Genomic DNA, 20593 nt, shown 5'->3' on the forward strand with positions numbered 1-20593 from the left:
ATTCTCCTGCAGGCAGAGAAAATAAAGCAAGATGCAAAAAGCAGAGAACTTAAAACTGAATTAAAAGGGTCTGATAGAGAATCCTGTATGTAGAATGTGCTGGGGCTTCTTCAGCAAAGGCTGATCAAAGATCCCCACGTCTGCTGCTACTGTGGAGAGAGGGGGGGTAGCAGGTCTGTGGGGCAGAGGTGGAGAATTCGGTCCATCCTGTCTTGGGGTGAACAGTCCAGCTCCAGCGGTGCTATAACCTGTTCACAAGAACCTCCCGCTGTGCCCAAAGGCGTGCAGTCTTCACCTCGGGAAGAAAAAAACACCGCACCGTTAGACCGGCATTTCAGAGCACCTTGACTTGCTTTATAGAACCACGAACTGTAGTTCGCTCTGCTTGTATCTATTTAAAGTCTGTGCATATTATTGTGAAGCTAAACGTCTTCAAAATTAAATGACACTAGGTTAGGATTTCCCAAATCCGGGGATCCCCTATCCTGGTTTTGAAAAGCTGCCTTCCCGTGGGATGCGTAGGTCTCTTCATCAGGAGCTAAAAAAACGAGGAAAAATCTGTTCCGGTTCACTTGTATCGTTAAAAGCTGTGCTGGAATTAAAATCCCGCAGCCATGGTTTGGGAACCCCTGATGGGATCTACCTGAAGCTCTGGTCGCTGCGGGCTCTCCGGATGGCGACAGCGATGCGGGAGGCTGCGCGGAGCCCCGGAGCGACGCGGCCTCTGCGGGAACAGACGCCGGCGCAGGCAGGCTGTGGTTTATGTACTGATACAGGGGCCTCACGCGTCGCGCTCTCACTGCAGAATCTAACATGAAAGGAGTTCAAGAAGAATATCGCACGTTTTTAAGAAACATCGTGCGAAGTCACTGGTGACGATGTATTGGATTGCTTTGGAATAAAGATTCAGTGTTTACTCGCTTCTCTTCAAAGGACTCTAACCCATTACTAAGGCGTCCTAAATTGGCAAGACGATTAAAAACAAAACACGATTGGCGTTTGCCAACAAATGTTCTGCATTCCTGCTGTCATGCCTAATTTTACTTGATTTAATTTAGGTATACGAAGGTCATTCTACCGGCCCGTATTCTGATGGGTGCTAATACTGGCCCTTCGGCATTGATCTTCATCACTCTAGTCGGAGCCCGGTTTGCCAGCAGTACAGCGGCAGGTGTGACTATTTTGCCCCTCACACTCGAACTCCGCCGGTATCCCCAAGGGGGCCCGGGCCGCTGGGGCTTGCTCTCCGGCCGAGATGACCGTCTTCTCCACATTCAGGAGCGGTGTCCCTATGTGTGCGCGGCCGGGGGGGTTGGGGTTTGCTCTCCGTCTGCTGCGATGGTTTTGCTTAGCGCTTGTCCTGGAGAAATCGGGATGGTGGAACTCCTGTAGATTGTCTCTGGACCTTCTGCAGGTTAGAGATGTCAAAAATGAGCGATGCAATTTATAAAGTATACACAAATAATCCATTAATATTCCCAATACACCTGTTCCTCAGGATTATTTTTAAATCACTCAATTGAGTCAATGGAACTATACTGGTATTATAAATAATTTGAAATGAGATTCCCACTAGATTTTCTTATTTTCATCAAATACATTCATTTCGGTGTTAAGATCTGAATGAATAGGTAAGTGTAGAGGTCACATACCCAGGGTTGGGTCATCTACAGAGTGCAATTCAAGTGCGTTTCTACGTTGCAGATAACACCTCATAAAGGAGAAGGAGAAGTAATTTGCAGTGGTTTCTGGACGTTTCCCCTCTTTCAAACGTTAAATTATTGCATCAACCCCCAGACTTAAAATGTGTTGTTACGTCACATTCCCTGCCTTTTGTATGGGTGAGGAAAAACACCTATTTTCAAAGTCTTTCATTATTGTAAATGGTGTTTTATTCCGTATGTATTTCTGTGGCCTTTTTATTTCGCGGTTTGAATACAGAATTTTTACATTCCTACAGCCGCTGCCTGCTGGCACCGATTTGTGCATCAGTGACAGATTTCTTCGTGCTAAACGACTTTCTACCGGCCACAACGCCGGTTCCCATTTGTGACTGATTGCTACTGAAAACAAAACAGGGACTCCTGCTGAAATCCTGCGCGCTGCTTTTAAATCCTTGTCCGAGTCTTCCCAAAACAAGGAGTGAAATTTGAAGAGCCAAGATAATAGGCGATATCAAACACTTTCATTCGCCGGCGCTCATTACTCAACAATGACAAAATACGCACAGGAAATTATTTGGCGAAAAAAAACGGACTTTCATTAACTTTCAAACTTCTGTAACTGAGTTGAAATAATGATTTCAGAATGAAAGAACACACGTGCATTCAAATAAACTGCTTTTAATTAAATCGGACGCAACAGACGGACACGCTCTAGAAAAATTTACAAGCCTCATAGGTGCTCAGTAAATGGAAACGTGCTCAAAGCCAAGACATTTTGGAACCGCAGTACTTGCTCTCTAAAGAGAGACATTAAAAGAAAGAGCATTTCACTTGCTTTCCGCTTGTGCTTAACTGATTCAACTACCCAATTTCAAACACCAAATCCATCTCTGTCGAGAGCTGGGTTTAAAAAAAAAATTGCAGGGGAGGAGGAAGTGAGCGAGGAACCAAAGTAATTAACAAGTTCCCGGAGGGCGTGAAATGTTCCATTTTAATTGAGCATTTACAGACAAAATCCTTAAAACAGAAGAATATGAATGATTATAATAATCTTATATTTCGCCTGAGGAAACGCTACATTGCTCGCTTTGCGGGAAACCTAAAAATCTTTATGTAATTCCCGCTTAAATACTTATTTTCACTATAAACAGTATCCTCCTTAACTTATGAAGCGTGCAATTACAGATCTACATTTGTAGTTTTAGTCTGCCCTTAGTTTTGCCCAGTCCTGAAGTGCTTCAAATTGTAATTTAGACACCCGTCCCGGGCGCGTAGTGCAGGGGTTCAATTCCTGGGGTGCAGTCTGTGTGCAGTTTATATGCTCTTCACGTGTGGGGTGTTTTTTCCGCATGCCCCGGTTTCTTCTTACAGGAGGTGAATTGACTTCTGGGAAAACTGGCCGTGGAGAGAGTGAATCTACCCTGCAATAGACTGGCGTCCCGTCCAGGGTGTACCCTGCCTTGCGACTGTTGCTAGCCGAGATGGGCTCCGACTCCGAATTACCCAATAGCCTGTTTTGGATAAAGCGGTTAGAAAATGGGTGATAACCCACTCCCGGTTTGTCCTCACCTCGCCATCTTTTGAAACCCGTAGGTGCACAGAAGCCCTCGCAGCATGGCCGTGGTTTTGAATTTCTTCAGAAACATCAGATGTTCCCGGGTTTTGATTTCCTCTTCATAAACCGTTGCTTTAATGATCACCGACTTGCCGCTTTCCCCCCACTACATTAATCAAGAGTGAAGTTATTAACTGGACGAACACTGCATAAAGAATGCTGTAAATGACTAAGATCCCATTAATTTAGATTTTTTATTGTTTAGTGTTATGATTCAGTTTTATCACATCATAGGCCCATTATATGATTTCGATCATCATGCGTTGAAACGTTTTTACCCTAACTTAATTGAACACCAAAGCAGTAAGGCAATAATGAGACTATACGATTCACGCACTGTGGTTTTTGCCATGATTACATAAAAAAACAACCTCTAATTTACCTGGAAAGATGTGATTTCTGGGTTTTCTACAATCGCTCCCAGTTTTGTGAGGAACTGGGGGGTCGTTAACTGCCGAGTTGCTCCTGAAGGCATGTTCAAATAATGAGAAGACTTTCAGTTTTGAGAAGAAGCTATTTTGATTCAATGTTGTGGAATTTTAATACGTCACTGTGGGCAGTTTACTAAGACGGTTTTTAATTACTATAGGTAATCATGCGTGTAAACTAACAGATCATTGAAATAGTTGTGTACAAATATGGATGAGAATATAAAAATAGGTGATTTCAGAATTATTATTGTGTTGTGTGCGGCCGCACGTGTTTTGACCACAAGTGAATTTAGCGGTTGCTGTGCTAACCGTTGCACCAGGCGTGTCAATAAACCAGTCTTTACCAATCAACATCCTGCCAGGTTTTCACTCTGTACGGGACCGATACACCTCTGCAATAGATTGTAATCAGCAATTGCTGCATTCTTTGAAAGGATTTGGGGGGAAAGTTACAGTACGTAGTGATTAACCTCTCGCTTGAGGAAATGTGCGTCATACCTGGTATTAAATTGTGAGTTCTGCTTTCTTACGGTGCAAGTGCAATGTTTTAAAACACAAACCCAGATCACGTTTATTTATTTTGCCCGGCAAATTATTTTGTCTCGCGTTACATTTGAAAGCTGAAGCCTTAATTACCACACGTTCAACGTTATGATGTGAAGTTTACGTGGTGGTGGTGATGATGATGTTGTTTTGCGGATTTGTCTCCAGATTGTGTGTGCTTTTCCCCGCAAATTCCTCTTTCCGATATCTAATCATGCAGATCCACAGAAACAGGAAAAAACCTTGAAGAACAGGAAAGTCGGAGGGTTATAGTAATTCCTAACCTAGAGAGTCACAATCCATACCAACAGCTAGAAATTGTGAGTCTTGAGGGAAATTCTTGAAATATACCTTTATATGAGGTCGACCTACATATTAAGTGTCACGCTAATCTCTATGTGAGAGGGTTTGAAAGAAAGGCCCTTGAGATTTTCATCTATTCTTTTATGTAGAAGGGTTACCTCACTGAGTGGCACAGAATGAAGTGCCATTAACGCTGTCTGACTGATAGGCTGTAAAATGTATGGAAAAAAAATCAAATTGCATTTGCATTGAAACGTAATTAACTCCGAATAGAAGTCAGACTTCAGCAATGCTGAGGCTGCTGGTCTGTTGCTCAGCTGTCTCCTAAATTACTCTCCCTCTCTTGTCTGCAGCTCAGCTGCCTGCTGTTACCTTGGAGTGAGTTCAGGATGGTGAAGATGTAGAGGATGGGGAGGTTGATGTAGCCGATGGAGAGGAAGGCCAGTCCCCAGGTGAGCCCCAGGGCACAGCTGAGCCCCAGCACGCTGCAGGTGGCCTTGCAGGTCCGACGGGTTTCATTGCGACTGCTCACTGACCTCAGCTGCGCCATTTTGGTGATCACAGAGACCAGGATTTCAGCATTCAAGAACAGCACAATTCCCAAGTATCCGGTGATGCTGGCATAGTGGATGGTCACGTTTGTTACCCAACACCTGTTTTGTTACGACAGGAGCATCTGAATGAGAATTTATGGTTGCTTGTCTGTTGAGTTTATGTTTGCAGTGTTATTATGATCCGTCGTCTGTTTTTAACAGTATAAACTGTGTGTTAATGTTTCTGTGCACACACCAATGTTTTGGCAGCTAGGCGTAGCTGTGCTTTAATTTCTTTATTATGCTTTGGAAAACCTGTTGGGTTTTAGATGTCTGTTCCTAACAAGCCTTGAGCTCAGGTGCCGGTTGAAGTGAAACTGAGTGTGCAGACTGTGTGGTTGCACACAGTTTTCATGAACTGCTGGAGGGCTGCGATGGAGTTCCCTCACAGCTGAACTGACATTTGTGTGTTGTGTGTTTGGCCTCTCGGGTCCGTTGTCAGATTGTGACTTTGCTATGCAGGGAGGCAGTAAGGGGCTCGTAGCTGGGCGGGAGCTTCAGGCCTCTGTGACACCAGTAAACGGTCTGGCCTCTTCAATCTGTTTCCTGTGACATCACCACGGGGATGTCACCTGCTCCACGGGGCAACGGACTGACAGTGAACATTTCATTCAAGTTGCCATTAATCTGAGCAAAATGGCCAATCACATTCTGAAATCTACTGGATATTATTGCATGAAAATATATAAAAAAGGATTTGCCGAAGGAATAGCAAATGCTAGTCATCCTAGCAAGTCATAATAATTATTGATAGTGAGAAATGCTGTGGTCCAGTTACTTCATATACCTACAGTGTATATCTTCCATCTATTTATTACTAGATGCTTGGTAAGTGATGGCACAACCCAAAATCTATCCCAGAAGTACACGGTACAAGGCAACACCACACCCTGGACATAACACCAGGGCACACAATCATACAGGACACAAGAACATTGCACGGTACACAATTGCACAGTACACACAATCGCACAGTACTCAAGAATATTGCAGGGCACACTTAAAGTAAAGTAATCTCCATGCGGAGGTGTGAGACGCAGGAGCCAACAGCTCTGAGGCAGCAGTGCCATTGGGATTTCTCTTCTATCTAGAAGTAATTTGTCCACTGATTATTACCACTATAATTCACTGTCAAATCAGAAAGTACCTTCATAAAATTCTTCCTGCAGTAATTCTCAATCACGAGTCCAAGGAACCTTTTTTATATGCTGTTCATCAGATATTGCTTGGAACATGTAGCTTGAAATAGGATGGTGGCTACTCTGGAGCATGACGTTAACAGGAGGTGTTACACTAAGCAGACATATCCAGCAGAGAGCCTTAATAAAGCTGATCTGAAGCGCAAAGACAAGGTCCTTCAGATCAGCTTTGATGTTAGTGCGAAAGGCCAGGGAATATTGTTAGACAGTCTATTTGTTTTCCATTTTAGATCATTCAAACATGTTTGTAAAGCAAATAAGGTGTCAGATTGCACAGGACAGGGTGTAGCTGATGTTATTTTGCACACCTTTAATACAATTATATCAGTTTCTCGACGGATCGCTAGAGCAAACTCACATGGATGATGTACCAGTAGTGGTCTGACCGTAATTCTTCTTGTTGACTGCAACAATAATGAGCACAACACTAGCTGGGCACAAAGAGAGGGAAAGTGTGAAACAAACAGGATATCATGAAATTATTTTCACAGTGTGAAATGTGTATGTGGCAGCTGGCATTTTTCCTTATTGTGATGGTGATCTATCGCTGTTTCCCACTACTGCTGTTTCACGTCTGTGTGCAAAATGGCATTTTATTGGTAAAGGGAAAACAATGTAATTGCCAATAGCAGCTCCAAAAGATGGCTGGCTGGTTGCAGGAACCAACATCCAGGATAGGTCACTGCTTTGAAAAGTGAAGATGGGTTTTAAGCCGATCGAGTTCTTCTACGTTAGTGGTGGCAGGGCTGCGTCTGTGATGGCTCTGCAGTGGCTCAGGTAGCTCGGCCCCAGTTTCTTGCTCTGTCCTGGCACTTGGTTTCAGAAGCTAGTGTATAGTCATGGGTGGGTCTCTTGTGTTGCGCTGCCTTCTTTGAGAAGGATGCTGGTGTCTGTAGCTCTTATGAGGCCCTCTTTACTAGAGACCCTACGTGGCGGTGCAAGATTCATCTTATATAGTCTGAAGGTAAGTGGCCAGGTGTGCGCTGATGGCAAGGTGCTTGACGTGTGTCTTTAGCTATCCACCAGAGGGATGTCATGATAAGTGGGACCTTTGTCAGTCCTCTGCATGATGCTGCAGCTAATTGAAAGTGTGTCTCTGATGATCCCAATTCTCGATGTTCCCTGACCCAGGTTGCTGAGGCTGTTTCAGCTGGCGTGGATTGGGCCAGTGCTGTTTGCAAGTCGGAACAGAAAGGGGAGACATCATTAGAGATTCTTCGATTAAGAATTTAGCTAGGAAGCGCAGGGCATCGGAGCCGTGGCTGCTGTGCCTACCCCAGCCCAGGAGGCAGAGCCAGAGAAGGTAGCGCCGCGTGGAGGTGGTGAAGGGCTGCCACAGCAGCCGGTAGAGGTGCAGTGCCTCCAGGGCCATCCAGGTGAAGGTGCAGAGCAGGGAGTAGTGCAGCAGGACAGCCATCGCGATGCACAGGCCTGGGCCGAGAGAGGCGACAGCACCGCGCTGGCCAGAAAGCTCAGGTTGAGCAGGAGCAGGGCCGACGCCAGGTTGACATGGATCTGAACGGAGTGCTCGCTGGCTGCTCTTCTGTACGGCACAGCGGGGGAGAGAGTGGGCCAGACTGCTATTTGCAGATCCAGAAATACATAGCTTAAAACAATGATGACTTTTATCTTGAATTGCAAACATTAAATGTTTAATCATGTTAAAAAGTGTTAGTATTTAGCTAACTATTGTATTAATCCAAATAATTTGTGCACAGTAGGATGCAAAGTACATAGAACGGGCCCTATATTTTCGTTTCTTTTTCAGTTTAGTTTAAAGACCTGTAGGAACCTGTTTTTGTAATAATATAATTACCTGTGAAGCAGCACCTTTTGTAATGCGTGTTGCAATAAAACAGGAGAAAGGCAAGGACAGTAAGAGACGGGTTTACTCCAATCAGTGCGTTGCATGTTACTTTAAAGATGGTAGAAAAGGGAGCTTAAAGACATTATAGGAAAGTGCTGACTGACTTGTAGGATCTAATATGGGCTGGGAGATCGTTCCACTGTTTTCATGCAAGAGAGCAGAATTGACATTTTCTTTCTGGTTCTTGCAACATGTAACAGGCGCAAGCATATCTGCCCTTTTCCAGTTCTCTTAGGTCATAAAATCCAGTACATTATCAACCTGGTCTTGACAGCGGCCACTGTGGGGAGTGATCTCATGTCTGCTTTAGAGATATCTTTTGTTTTGTGTGCAACACACGCTGATGCAGTTGTGTTGCTCAGCTTTTGCGGTGGCTACGGAAGGAAGGCGCTAGTGACTCACCTGCAGGTGTTTCCAGTGTGTCAGGAGAGTGAGAGCACAGAAGGCAGCTGAGACAGCACAGCCGATGTAAGTGAGGTAGGTGAGGGTGCGAGTGTTTTGTGTGTCCAGACTGGAGGCAGGAATCTGCTCACAACAACAAAACATGTACACTGTACCACCAATACGCAGTTTCTCTGATTATAATTTGAACAGGGCATGTCCAAAATCTGTCCAAATATTAGTGTGTGAAATGGTATGCTAAATTACACTTTCAAAAACAAAAGAAAGTGAAATAGCAATGTTTCTGTGTGTCCAAAATCCATATACAAAGCACTATAATCTTTCTTCATGTTTTTCATACGTAATTCTAAACATTGTCAATACTTCTGGGGACTACATATTGTAGTGTGAGGTTATTAGGACTTAAAAACACCAATGTGTGGGTAACAAACTTGTAATGTCTTTTACTGAGACATGGAGGGCTCAACCTGGATCGAACTGATAAACTCGGAGGGGAATTGTTTCTCTGTACCAGGGTAATGTGCAGTTCCTCACCCGGTTACTTCCAGTGTGTCAGTGGAGAAGCGGCAACCGCTACACTATGTAACTCTAGTTGTGTGCATTTCTAGTTCAGCAATTGAAACTTCTGTTATTTTGGATAGAGACATAGGCTAGACCAGCCCTGGTCCAGGAGAGCCTCAGGCCTGTAGGTTTTGTAGGTCACCAGTCGCCAGTTTCAAGTTTTTCTCTTGATTGAACAGATTACTTGGGACAGCTGTCTTACAAAATTATCTATTTAGTAAAGAAGAAGAACTTTTGCCCATCATTTATTCATGCACTGCAATTCAACCTGCTCTAAGAAATTTAAAAAAGACTCTAACAGTTATTTCCCAACTGCTGACGACAGTGAGCTACTCTCAAGAAACAAGTATTCTTGTGCCACAACACATTAACCCCAAAAGACTGTCATTGGACAGAGAGAGGTAGGGAACTTGACCAAGTTACCTGTACCCTGGCTTCTTTAAAAAATGGTGAGATTAGCTCAACCAGGACAGGAAATACTTCTTTACACAAAGGTAGTAGTAGGAGGCCTGGAACAAGCTACTCAGTCTTGTTGTTATAACTCATACCCTGGCTTCAAGCAAGGGCTGGATAAGATCCCTAGATCAATTAGCTTCTAATTATTAAATGGTTTAGATGATCCAGATGTACCACTGCACTTTATAAAGTGCTTATTGGATCCTTAAAATGGTGTAATAAGTACACATGTGGCACATTCTGAAAAAAAAAACACCATCAGTACAGCAAAAAAGGTGAAGTGACTGCACCTGCAGGTTGTATGATTTTGTAGCTTCTCACTGAGGCAGCCAAAATCATCCCACTTGTCTGAGTCACAAAACACAGAAGGCAGAATTGTTAGCATACAGTGGCACTTATTCCTTTTTAAAATTATTTACCGTGGTCTGTAAATGCATATGGAAAAAAGAACAGTAGAATGGGACCACGAGTGTTTTTAATTGTCTATAAAATTACATCTCTAACATCTATAAATGTTAAGGGAGACCATAGGCGTTCATTTCAGATCCTTGTCATATTGATTTGTAATAATCTGGTTCCATTAGAAAGCAAATAACAATACATTTGAAATAATTGCTAGTTTTTTCCCTCTCTTTCTTTTTTTAATATTTACCATATCTGTTCAGAAAAACACACTTGGTTGTCATATTTTCCTGAAACGACAACAACAAAAAAGAAAGACGTTCGCATTATTTTTGCCTTCTTATCTTCTTGAATGCATCGGTCCTTCAGCGCTCTCATAGAGGACAGTTCCGCTATGAAAGGCCTTGCGGCGGATGTGGATGGACTGACCGGGACTGGGGATTTGTGAGAGAAGCTCATGACAGCAGGGTGTGAAAGATTGGAGATGGGTATGTTCTCTACCTCTATTCCAATTCCAAAGTCATTCACCCACGCATGCACCTGGTTTGCCTGCTGGTGCACACAAAGACAGACATGCAGTGGTCTCGTTTCCTTCCGCTGGTCACGTTTCCCCTCTCGGCTCTAAACTCTACAGGAGTACAATGGCGGAGCAAGGGCATATGAGCCTTGGTATCTTTCATAAGAGGGAACGGGGACACAAATGTTTGATGGAGTCGATTTTTCTTACATCCAGTAGGGGGAGGGTGCTCTCTATCATTTTGTGCAGGGAAGCTGAAACATTAAGGTACCTCAGAAGCTTCTTTGCAATTAGTTTAAAGCAAGGGATTTCTACAGCAAAGGAAGAGGTTAATGAAGCCTCAGTAAGATTGCAACATTAAGTACTGTGATTCACGCGACACACAGTTTTAATGCTGAGCTGGTGGTTTGTTCTGTAGGACAGAGGTTAACGATTTTGGTGCTAAGGGCCCACACGGCTTCTGACGTTCTTAACAGCACGTTTCTCGGTGGGGAATTCTGCCAGGTGTTTTTCTCACTCAGGAGGTGGAGATCTTAAGTTACCTTCAACATGTTTAGGAACTAAAAGCAACTAAAGAGCTCAAATTCATCTGGTTTTTAAGTCATTAAAGGTTCAGTTATGTCACCGAGAGCTTGGTTATATACTTGAACAAAAAGCAGCAGGTGTGTTTATGCCCAGAGCCAGGCTGGGGAGTCTTGTTCTATAGGAACCAAACCACTGCTGTTACAGGGACCATCTGACCATCTATACATGCTCATCTGATTCATGAAATCTGCTTGATAAACACAACTGTGAGTTTTGTTTCTTTTTACAGATAAATAGAAGTCAGAGAGAACATTAGGTTGGTTTCATAACTGATATTCTAAATGCAAAAATAAAAAGTAGACGAGGTCCTACTTTTCCTTAAAGCCTTACCTTATGAGCCTTCAAGTTGTTGTACAAAGAAAATATAAATTTGACAGTCGGCGGAGGTCTGTTTGTAAGACCTGAGAAAATGTCAGGGGGCAGCAGAATGTGGATTTCGGGGTCAGGGATCTCCGATTTGTTGAGAGAGATCTGAAAAAAAAGTGAAATGCAGAATGAGCCCGATGGCATTAACTGGAACAGCGTCTATCAGCGTTGGGTGAGAATAGGTTACATTATGGTTTTGGTTTTCTTCCATAATAAAATATAAGTAGGGGGCTGATTCAGCAGGCATAGCCTGCAAAGGAACAGGTAAAGGATCAATTCCATACTGAAAGTAAAAGAACAGAGGTACTCAATTTTCAGGTGTCACACCTGAAGAAGGCTCCAAAGCCAAAACATTGTTTCTCTTTCCTTTGCCTTTCATGGAGTAAACCTTAACCTGTTCCATAATGAAATACATCCTGCATGGTAATTCCTCTCATTTACCCCCTCCTCATGTTACTCTGCATAAAGACCATCTGATGAGTCTACTGACACTCTTCTAGTGCAGAATTCAGAGCTTTCAGAAGACTGAACAAAACTGGTAACTTTCCAGTTTATTTTCTTGTGTCACCAATGCCCTCCCCTATGTCCACGCATGGATATTATTACCAGAGGACTGGAGTCTGATAAATATATTTATTATGTAAAATCTGTTTGCACAGGTTTATTATTCCTACGTCTTACATGAGGTAAGGTGCAGATTGTAATACAATGAAACCTTGCATGTGAATAAATTGTAATGTTTCAGTCAAACAGCCCTCTGTTATCTTCGCTTTTTCCCATTTGCAGAAAAGAGATACTACCTTATTTGAATTTGCAAAGATTTGTATCCCACTGTAGTTGCGTGTGTGAATAAATTCAACGTGTAACTCTGAGGTTTCTGTAAAAGGAAAAGGTATATTTCTTAGTGTTGGGAAGAGGTTAGAGTGGAGAAACTCCTGAAGACAAAAACAGTTTTTTCTTTACTTCTCAGTGTGGGGTTAAGATGATTATATCCATTATTTATGTGCATTATAATACAGAGGTCATTTCATGTAACCTTAGTTTAGGATTAAGGCAAGTGAATGGTGTGTAAGTGAGTGACTCAACATAATTTAGGTGCAAAGTCAACATATTAAGTATAACTATTTGTATCACCTATGAAAAGAACAAATAGAAGTGTAGATAATGAAATGTTCAATCACACTAAGCAAAGCAAAGAGCAACATTGGGAGTCCTGGGGACTGCTTTCTGGCTTCCTCAATGCCTGTGTGATAATCAGCCCTGGACTGTCTGCCTCTCCTCACTGCAAATGAATCTGCCATATATTACATCATACTGTCGTTAACTGCCTGTAGCAACTGCATAGGTTTTATGAGGTGAACAGTTTGTGGACATGAAAGGTCTGCTCGGATGTGCAGTTTTTTAAATCAAAAACACAAGTCTGTGTTTTATCTGTAGGTAAATTTCATTCACCATGACATATGTGCAGCATGGGAATTCCTCTTATTAATCCATTTAGGAACATCAGTGCTTGTGGTGCTCTTAACCAGATAAGTCAATTGAGAACAAATTCCAATTTAAAATGTTAAGCAGGGTATTTATTGGAGCTATCCCTCTGCTCTGTGCTGCTGCCTGCTGAACGAAACTGCAAGTAGAGAACAGCTGTGGAACCTTTCTCTTTGACTGTCTTTTCTATTTTCTTGAAGCTTATTTAAACACTATGCACCTAAGTACATTATGCCAAAAGGGTTTAGCTTCTTATTTTCTTCAGCAGTCAGCTCTGTACTCTCTGAATACCAGCAGTGGGTCCAGCCACATCGCAAATACAGGCGGTGCTGCTCTTTCACGTTAGCGGCAGTCACACACACTTACTTGTCTGTCTCGGTGCTGGGACTGCACTTGTTCAGCACCAGCTTGTCTGAAAGGAAACAGCAAAGCAAGAGATTCCATGAGAAATGTAATAAACGAAAGGAAAATAGCATTAGTCTACAGTATTTAAAATGGTATTTTGAATGCTCACCACATTTGACTCTTTCTCCTGGTATGGGAATTGTTATTGTTTCCGCATGGTATACTGTCCAGTTATTTAAAAAATTTTGTTTTGCATTGTCATAAGAGATGCGTCGAAGAAGCTTGAGATTATGGCAGGACTTTATGGGAAGACTGTAATTACAACAAATTATGTGTTTGTGTCCTTCGCATACTAAAGTCAAAGAAAGGTTGTCTTCACCCCAAGTTACACAGATATCCGCCTTTATGATCTGTTTCATTTCCTTGGGGTCACAGATGAACAGAAGGGCTGGTCTGATCACATGAGGGTTTCCTCGGTCTGCAATTGTCCGGTCTCCTTTTACAATGTTAAAATGAACTGATTTCTGCGTTGTAAGATTGCACAAACCTGGAAGCCTGTGTAAAAATACAGATGATTAGTCACTGTTACGGACCCAGATAATCAGAGGCAACACTCAGATACTTATTTTTACTCCTTTACAGGACAGTTTAGCAGATTGCATCGGCTCCTACCTGTGAGCATGACTAGCAGACAGGAGAAGAAAACCACAACATCACTAAACCTTCTCCAGGCCTTTTTCCGAATCATGGTTCTCCAGAGGTTCAAATCTGTGTCAAGTAAACCTGAGAGAATGAAATTAATGCAGTCTGTTGTTAGAGTTCATTTAACTGTTGCACTGCATTCAGTGCAAAACATGATTCTTTAATCAAAATACACCACACAGGCTTGTTTGAAAAACTACGTATGAGTTAAACCAGCACTAAATGTGTTGTTACCAGCATTTAGATTGTTTTCTGATACTGCCCAATAGTATTATATTTTTGTTATAGATAGATAGATAGATAGATAGATAGATAGATAATACTTTATTAATCCCGTAGGGAAATTGATTAAATGGGTAAAGGAATATTAATGCAATCCAATGATCTTAATTCACCTTTTTTTAAATGTTAATTTTTTATACCAGCCTTTATAAGGATGAGTTTTTTAAAGTGGAATTCATATACATATCTTCTACTAGTTTGCCTTTCAAGCAATTTGAGATATAGTTCAGGAGTGATTAAATACATACAGTACATAAGTAAACTGGAAATATTTTCCAAGGATAAAATTAGTGCAATACAATAAAAATGAATTATTTAAAAATTGCTTTATGGTAAAGACTATTTTCCTCTCTAAAAAGAAACCTTATATTATACACGTTCTTTAGCCTATGTATATTACTTTACTACAAATTATCACACATTTAGTTTTCACCATTGATGTGTTTCATAATTATATAGACTGAGATACTGTGAATGCTGGCTGCATCGATCAACAGCAGGATTGCTTACCAACTGGATATCAAGATTCAAAGGAAAAAATGACCTACCTGTGAGACTGTTTCATCTCGGTGCCTGTGTCTGAACTTTATTTATTATATCATTCCATATATGCAAATCAATTGGAAATGTTGAAGGAGCCTTTGGGGAAAAAAAACTGGGTGCATTAAAATTCAACATAGTACATTTTTTGCATATGCAAATGAACAGGCCTGCTGTGAGACCACCATTGTTTAATCGAGCAGCTGTTTCCTCTAGAGCCATGTGCTGCTGGCGTAATGTCTCTTCACTTCGCAGTCCCGGGCTTAGTGTGAGTCACACCTTCCCACACCCAAAACCTTATCCCCAAAGAGGGCAGGGGGGAATTATTATTATAGTGTTATTATTGTAACACAACGGGGCTCAGGTGGGCGCCCTTGCCGCATCAGGTCGGCCCCGCACCGTCGGGGGCTCGAACCCAGGACTCCCGCATCACTCAACAGGGACCCAGCTTGTTGAGCTAAAGAGAGGTGTCTCCCCAGCCTAGCAGCTGTGGTCCTGCTATTACAGGGGAGGGCGGTGACGTCACCGCTCTGGTAAGCTGGCTCTTACACAGTGCCTGTCGGTCGTATGCGTTACATTATGGAAAACAGCATCCAGACTCGCACTGATTGTTAAACCGGTTGTTACATCTTGCACTGTGCAACACACAGATGAGATTAGTAATGATTCTTACCATTCAGATGGTGCTATTCATCCCAAAGTACCGTACAACTAGAAAAATGTCCATTCACTTCTGGTTCTTACCTGCACCTACTGTACAGGCTGTCTGCTTAACTACGTCACACATCGAGCAGAGAAGAGCGAAATTTCTCGACCAGTTGAATGAAGAGGGGAGCTGTTAGCTCTGGAATTGCACGAATGTGCACAAGTCTAGAGTGAAATGTAGCTGGGCCACTTACTGTATATGAATACCCTTTTTCTTACAAATAGTGCCCTGTGATCTTTTAGTGACGAGTCAAGACCTTGACTTACTGTCTCATCCACAAAGAGTACTTTGCAGTGTTTCGGGTCACTGTACTGGGGTCTTGCTTTGGAAATTCTGGTCTAGAGGGAAGATCGCCACCTACAGGTACACCACCATCAGCAGCCTGTGTTTCCTTGGATATCTGCCACCACAGGACTGACCAGGACCAGCTTTGCTGAGCTTCTGAAATCTAACTAGATCAGGCTACAGTGTGGTAATCCCGCTGCCTAGACTTTATCCTTTTACCTCTAAAGAAAAAGCCTGAAGAAAATTAAGTATACCTTACCAGAAATTAAGACCAAGGAAATCTACACTTTAATATGATATGAAGTGGGGTGAGAAAACCATTAACTTTGTGCTTCAAAGACTGGAATAAGATAATTCAGTATTCTTGATGGTTTTCATGTGGTACATACTGTGTGGTGAAGAAGATGGGTGTTGTACTGAGGTCTGCAGTTTCCTTACAATATTTCACAGACATCTAGTACAATGTAATTGCAACAGTCCTACAGGCTGCTGCTGATGCAATGGTATTGTTGAACCAGTAGGTGGTACTCTTCCCTCTATTTCAGATTTTCTAGTGTGGTGACCTGGAACACTGCACTAAGAAGGTGCAGTTCTTCAAATGTTAAAATCGAGATCCAAACTACTTTGTAATTAAATATCCTATGACACTTTTCTAAAGAGCAAGGGTTTTAACTAGTGAGGCAATTTCTCACTTGTGCTACCTGATGTGCAGTGTGGAGGCTATTTGAAAGTTATGTACGCAAGGAATTATTAAGCGTATTACAACTATTAATCATCATAACGTTTAAATACGTCAGGGAAAATTGCTGGAAATGAGTTTGTAAACCGGGGACAGTGGTTTGAAACACACACACAGTAAATGTGCAGTGTTAATGGCAGTGGAATCTGTACAATTCCCAGCTAAGCAAGTAATCTTAAAATGGTCTTTAAAATGTGTGCAAGGAATCTGTGGATTTGCATTCTGTGGTAGGGATGTGGAAAGACTGATGATTTTATATATCTCCTGTATCCCCGCAAAAGCTGTGTGCCGAAAAATAGGCACAAATCTTAATAGATTCCTACTGTGTTCCACTGAGGTTTTCTTTTTCTTGTAACTTTTTTTTTCTTAACATGTTCCAGTAGCATCATTATACTGTATGTTATGGTACGATTTTTAAGGAAAATATTAAATTTAACTGTGTTCTGTAGCTTTGTAAAAAGAAGGAAATCACTGTTTTCATCTCTTACATATTTATTTGGAGAAACATGGTGGCGTTTAGTGTTGTTGCATCTCAGCGCCTGGATCCTGGGTTTAATATTGGGTAGGGAGGACATCTGAACCTGCCTGTTCTCCCCTGGTCTGCATGTGCTTTTCAGCACGCGCGTCCTCCTTCCTCCCCAGGATATTCTGCCTGAGTTAAAGGGTGTCTACAGGTTTGTCTGTGCTAACCCATGCAACCTACCAGCAGCTACTGTATATTACACTGCAGCTCACAACTGGCAGCCCACTGAAGCTCAGCAGGTGTGAGCCTGGTCGGTACCTGGATGGGAGACCTCCTGGGAAAACTAAGGTTACTGCTGGAAGAGGTGTTAGCGAGGCCAGCAGGGGGCGCTCACCCGGCGGTCTGTGCGAGTCCTAAAGCCCCAGTACAGTGATGGACGCTAAACTGTAAAAAAGGTGCCGTCCTTTGGATGAGACGTAAAACTGAGGTCCTGACTCTCTGTGGGTATTAAAAATCCCAGGGAGTCTCTTGAGAAGACTATGGGTGTCCTGGCCAAAGTTCCCCCTGGCATTTACCAATCGTGACCTAATAATAATAATCTTTCCTTCCTTCCTAATAATCCCCATCCGTGAATTGAGTACATCACACCGTTCTCGTCCTCAGTGACTGGTGTGTGGGGAGCGTACTGGTACACTATGGCAGCCGTCACATCATCCAGGTGGGGCTGCACACTGGTGGAGGGGAGTGCCCATTGACTGTAAAGCACTTTGAGTGCAGTGCCCAGAAAAGTGCTATATAAGTATAAGGATATTATTAGAACATATGTATAATATGAATGATAATAATGCCATAATTATAGTATATATTATTATTATATTATTGGTACAGTAACCCATCCGGGCACAAGACCCTCCCTGGCTCCCTGTCCTTGGGATTGGGTTCCTTCACAGGTGCGTCACTGCTAGCTGAGGGCTGTTTGGGTGACTGTGGCAGGTGCTGTGCGAGAGTGGTTTCCGGGAGAACAGGGGTCAATAGGGCCGCTGAGTTCAATTGCAGAACTCAATTGCAGAAGCTTAAGCAGAAAAATGAACTGAATGAAATGCAAGGGCTGCTTTTCTGACCTATAGGTTTATAAAGAGCTTTCTTTCTTTATAAAACATGAAAGTCTTTAGTCTTTTAGCCTGTTTGAAAATCTAGAGTACAGAGGAGGTTGGTACTTATTGGTGTTCTTGTAAGCTGCAGTTTTATTCTTTATGTCACCCTGTTTTACCTGGTTGTCATTGATACACACTGCTGGCAACACAACCTGAACATCACTGTATTTTAAGAGACATTTTAAGCAGCTTCTAAAATTATTCACTAAAGTGTTCGGTATCATACCACACCATTAAATATTTATGCAATTAATATGTTTGAAATGTAGCACAGAAATGTTATCTAGAAAACAGAAACACGGTCAGTTTATGCCATTTTTTAGAATTGTGTCCTGTCTGTTTTACCAGCATTACACCTGTTCCTGTCATATGCCCCTTTCAAAATCATTCTAATGAATAGAGTTTCAACTGATTTATTTATGGTAACATGCTTTAAAAAGTGAATAGAGATTGCTTCTGTTGCGGTATGGTACAGTACATGCTGACAAATTTACAATGCGGTCTCTTCAGGCTTTGCTCTCTGTACAAATGAGCCCACCCGCTCAGATGCCAGATTTAGAATGGGCTCCTCGGTGACGCCTGCATGCCTTCACGCTAACGGATCCGTTCTGTTCTTTTGCTTTTCCTCCCTCCACTCTGTGCATTGTCCTGATTGATAACGCAATGGGCCGCCACATCAGTGCCTTACCTTTGGAGGAACTAAACAAGCCAATTCCAGTCTGTCTGCAGGAGCTGCTGCCCTGTAAATCTGAAAAGCAATAAGAGCTCGGGGAATCATAGTTGTATTTATAGCTCCATAAATAATGCCATTATGAGCCTCTGTAAGAAAGGATTAGGTGAGGTGAGCACGATGATTCGGTGATGAGAGGGGCAAAGATTTTTTTTTTTAATTCAGACTTGGATTCATTAATAAATGATACCCTCTATTGAAGTAGGGACCCTAGGCTTATACCTCCCACCTCTTTCTCACTGTGTGCTAAATCTCTGCCATCTGTCTTGATGAAGAACATCCCTGTTCTTGAAATGAAGCACACAGGCAGAGTCATGCCTCTGCAGCTCAACTTGTGTTTGAATTCAGGAACCCAGTTTAGATAAACGGCGACTCCCCCCACACCACATTCACCAGGGTTGGCATGAATAAAGCTCCCCTCCCGATTATACAGTAATGAGTACCTCTTATAAGTATCGTACTTAATAAGTGCCATTTTTTTCTTGGATGGAATGTTTTTTTTCACTTTGATTCAGCACCCCTGCTTTGACTCTTACATGTGCCAACAGGCCTGAATTAGAGGCTCCAGACCTAAATAGATCCATGTGGCCTTGGCTGGGTCTTCCTCTCTCATCACTGCAGCTGCTGGGCTAGTGCGCTGCTCTTTGGTGAGAGGAGAAAGCTGCACAGGTTCCTCGGATCAGAAGCTGAGAAATTCGGAGCCCAAGTTCTCCCATCTCGGCCTACGGATTTCTGTTTCCAGAAGTGGGCGCGGTGGAAAAGCCCATCCAGAGAGCGTGGTGCGTGTTCGTGACAACACTGGGAGCTTGGGAAAACGGCATACCGAATGACATCCCTATGGCTGGCACCAGAAAAAGAGAAGATCTGATGCAGCCTTTCCGTGTTTAAGCTCGTTGTATGGGGATCAAAAGGATGGATCTGCAAACTATGCTTTGATTTTAGTTTTGGCTTGAAAAAATGTAATGTAGGAGGTACTGAACCAGGCGTTTACATGAATCCATACTGTACAAGTGTAAAATCTGCATAATGATCCAACCAACTGTGGGGAGATTAGGACTGTTTGCAACTGTCCCATTGTGAATTCCAGAGTTTTCTATCATCCCCCTCCGGGCTGGTCAGCTTGATTAAAGAGCCCTGCCGTGTTGCACAGGTCAACACAGAGCTGTCCTTGGAGTGCTGAGAGAAAAACAGTGTTTGTCTCACTGTGGGCAGGAGCTGGAGTCAAGTCAAGCTGGTCATTCATTTTTCCCTTAACACAATATTAGCGCGTGGCTTTTGTCCAGAGTAATCTGGTCTTGAGGTTTTGCGAGCTGAGTTAGACACTTAGGCTTTCACACATTGCTGCTCCATTGTCCTCATCTGATTCTGAGATCAGCTCACAGGTTTGCAAGACTCGGAGGGCCAACGCTGCCTCACGCTGTTATAGGTCTACATATCATTAGGTGAGGGTCAGGATGATGCACAGTGCAAAGCACAATATTTCTGAGGTTGGCACCAAATGCTTTTTCTCCACCTGCCAGTATTCATTGTTTAATTAAGACTAAAATGGCTTAAATCTTTTGATATTGTAATTAGCAAGAACAGATTGCCTGTTTAGATTGAATGTGTTTTCCCATTAGCCCATGGGAATTAGATGCTACAGGAAACTTGGGATTTCC

The 20593-nt window shown here is 42.6% G+C and overlaps 2 protein-coding genes across 2 annotated transcripts; both read right to left on the reverse strand.

Annotated features, from left to right (window-relative positions):
• Positions 1-146: 146 nt before the first annotated feature.
• LOC148817271 (uncharacterized) lies at positions 147-3754 on the reverse strand. The gene is made up of 5 exons (XM_088938592.1): positions 3662-3754; positions 3234-3385; positions 1155-1408; positions 644-808; positions 147-295 (listed from the first exon to the last, which is right to left on the reverse strand). The coding sequence occupies exons 1-5, from the start codon at positions 3752-3754 to the stop codon at positions 147-149; spliced, it is 813 nt and encodes a 270-aa protein (XP_088794718.1).
• A 1115-nt stretch (positions 3755-4869) lies between these two features.
• On the reverse strand, positions 4870-14082 carry LOC148817272 (adhesion G protein-coupled receptor G3-like). The gene is given in 6 exon segments (XM_088939170.1): positions 4870-5209; positions 6707-6779; positions 7624-7812; positions 7815-7891; positions 13356-13401; positions 14007-14082. Coding segments are annotated over 6 exon segments (801 nt in total).
• Positions 14083-20593: the final 6511 nt, after the last annotated feature.

The sequence above is a fragment of the Atractosteus spatula genome, chromosome 21 (genome assembly GCF_055471065.1).
Source record: "Atractosteus spatula isolate fAtrSpa1 chromosome 21, fAtrSpa1.hap1, whole genome shotgun sequence".
In the NCBI taxonomy this organism is placed as follows: domain Eukaryota; kingdom Metazoa; phylum Chordata; class Actinopteri; order Semionotiformes; family Lepisosteidae; genus Atractosteus; species Atractosteus spatula.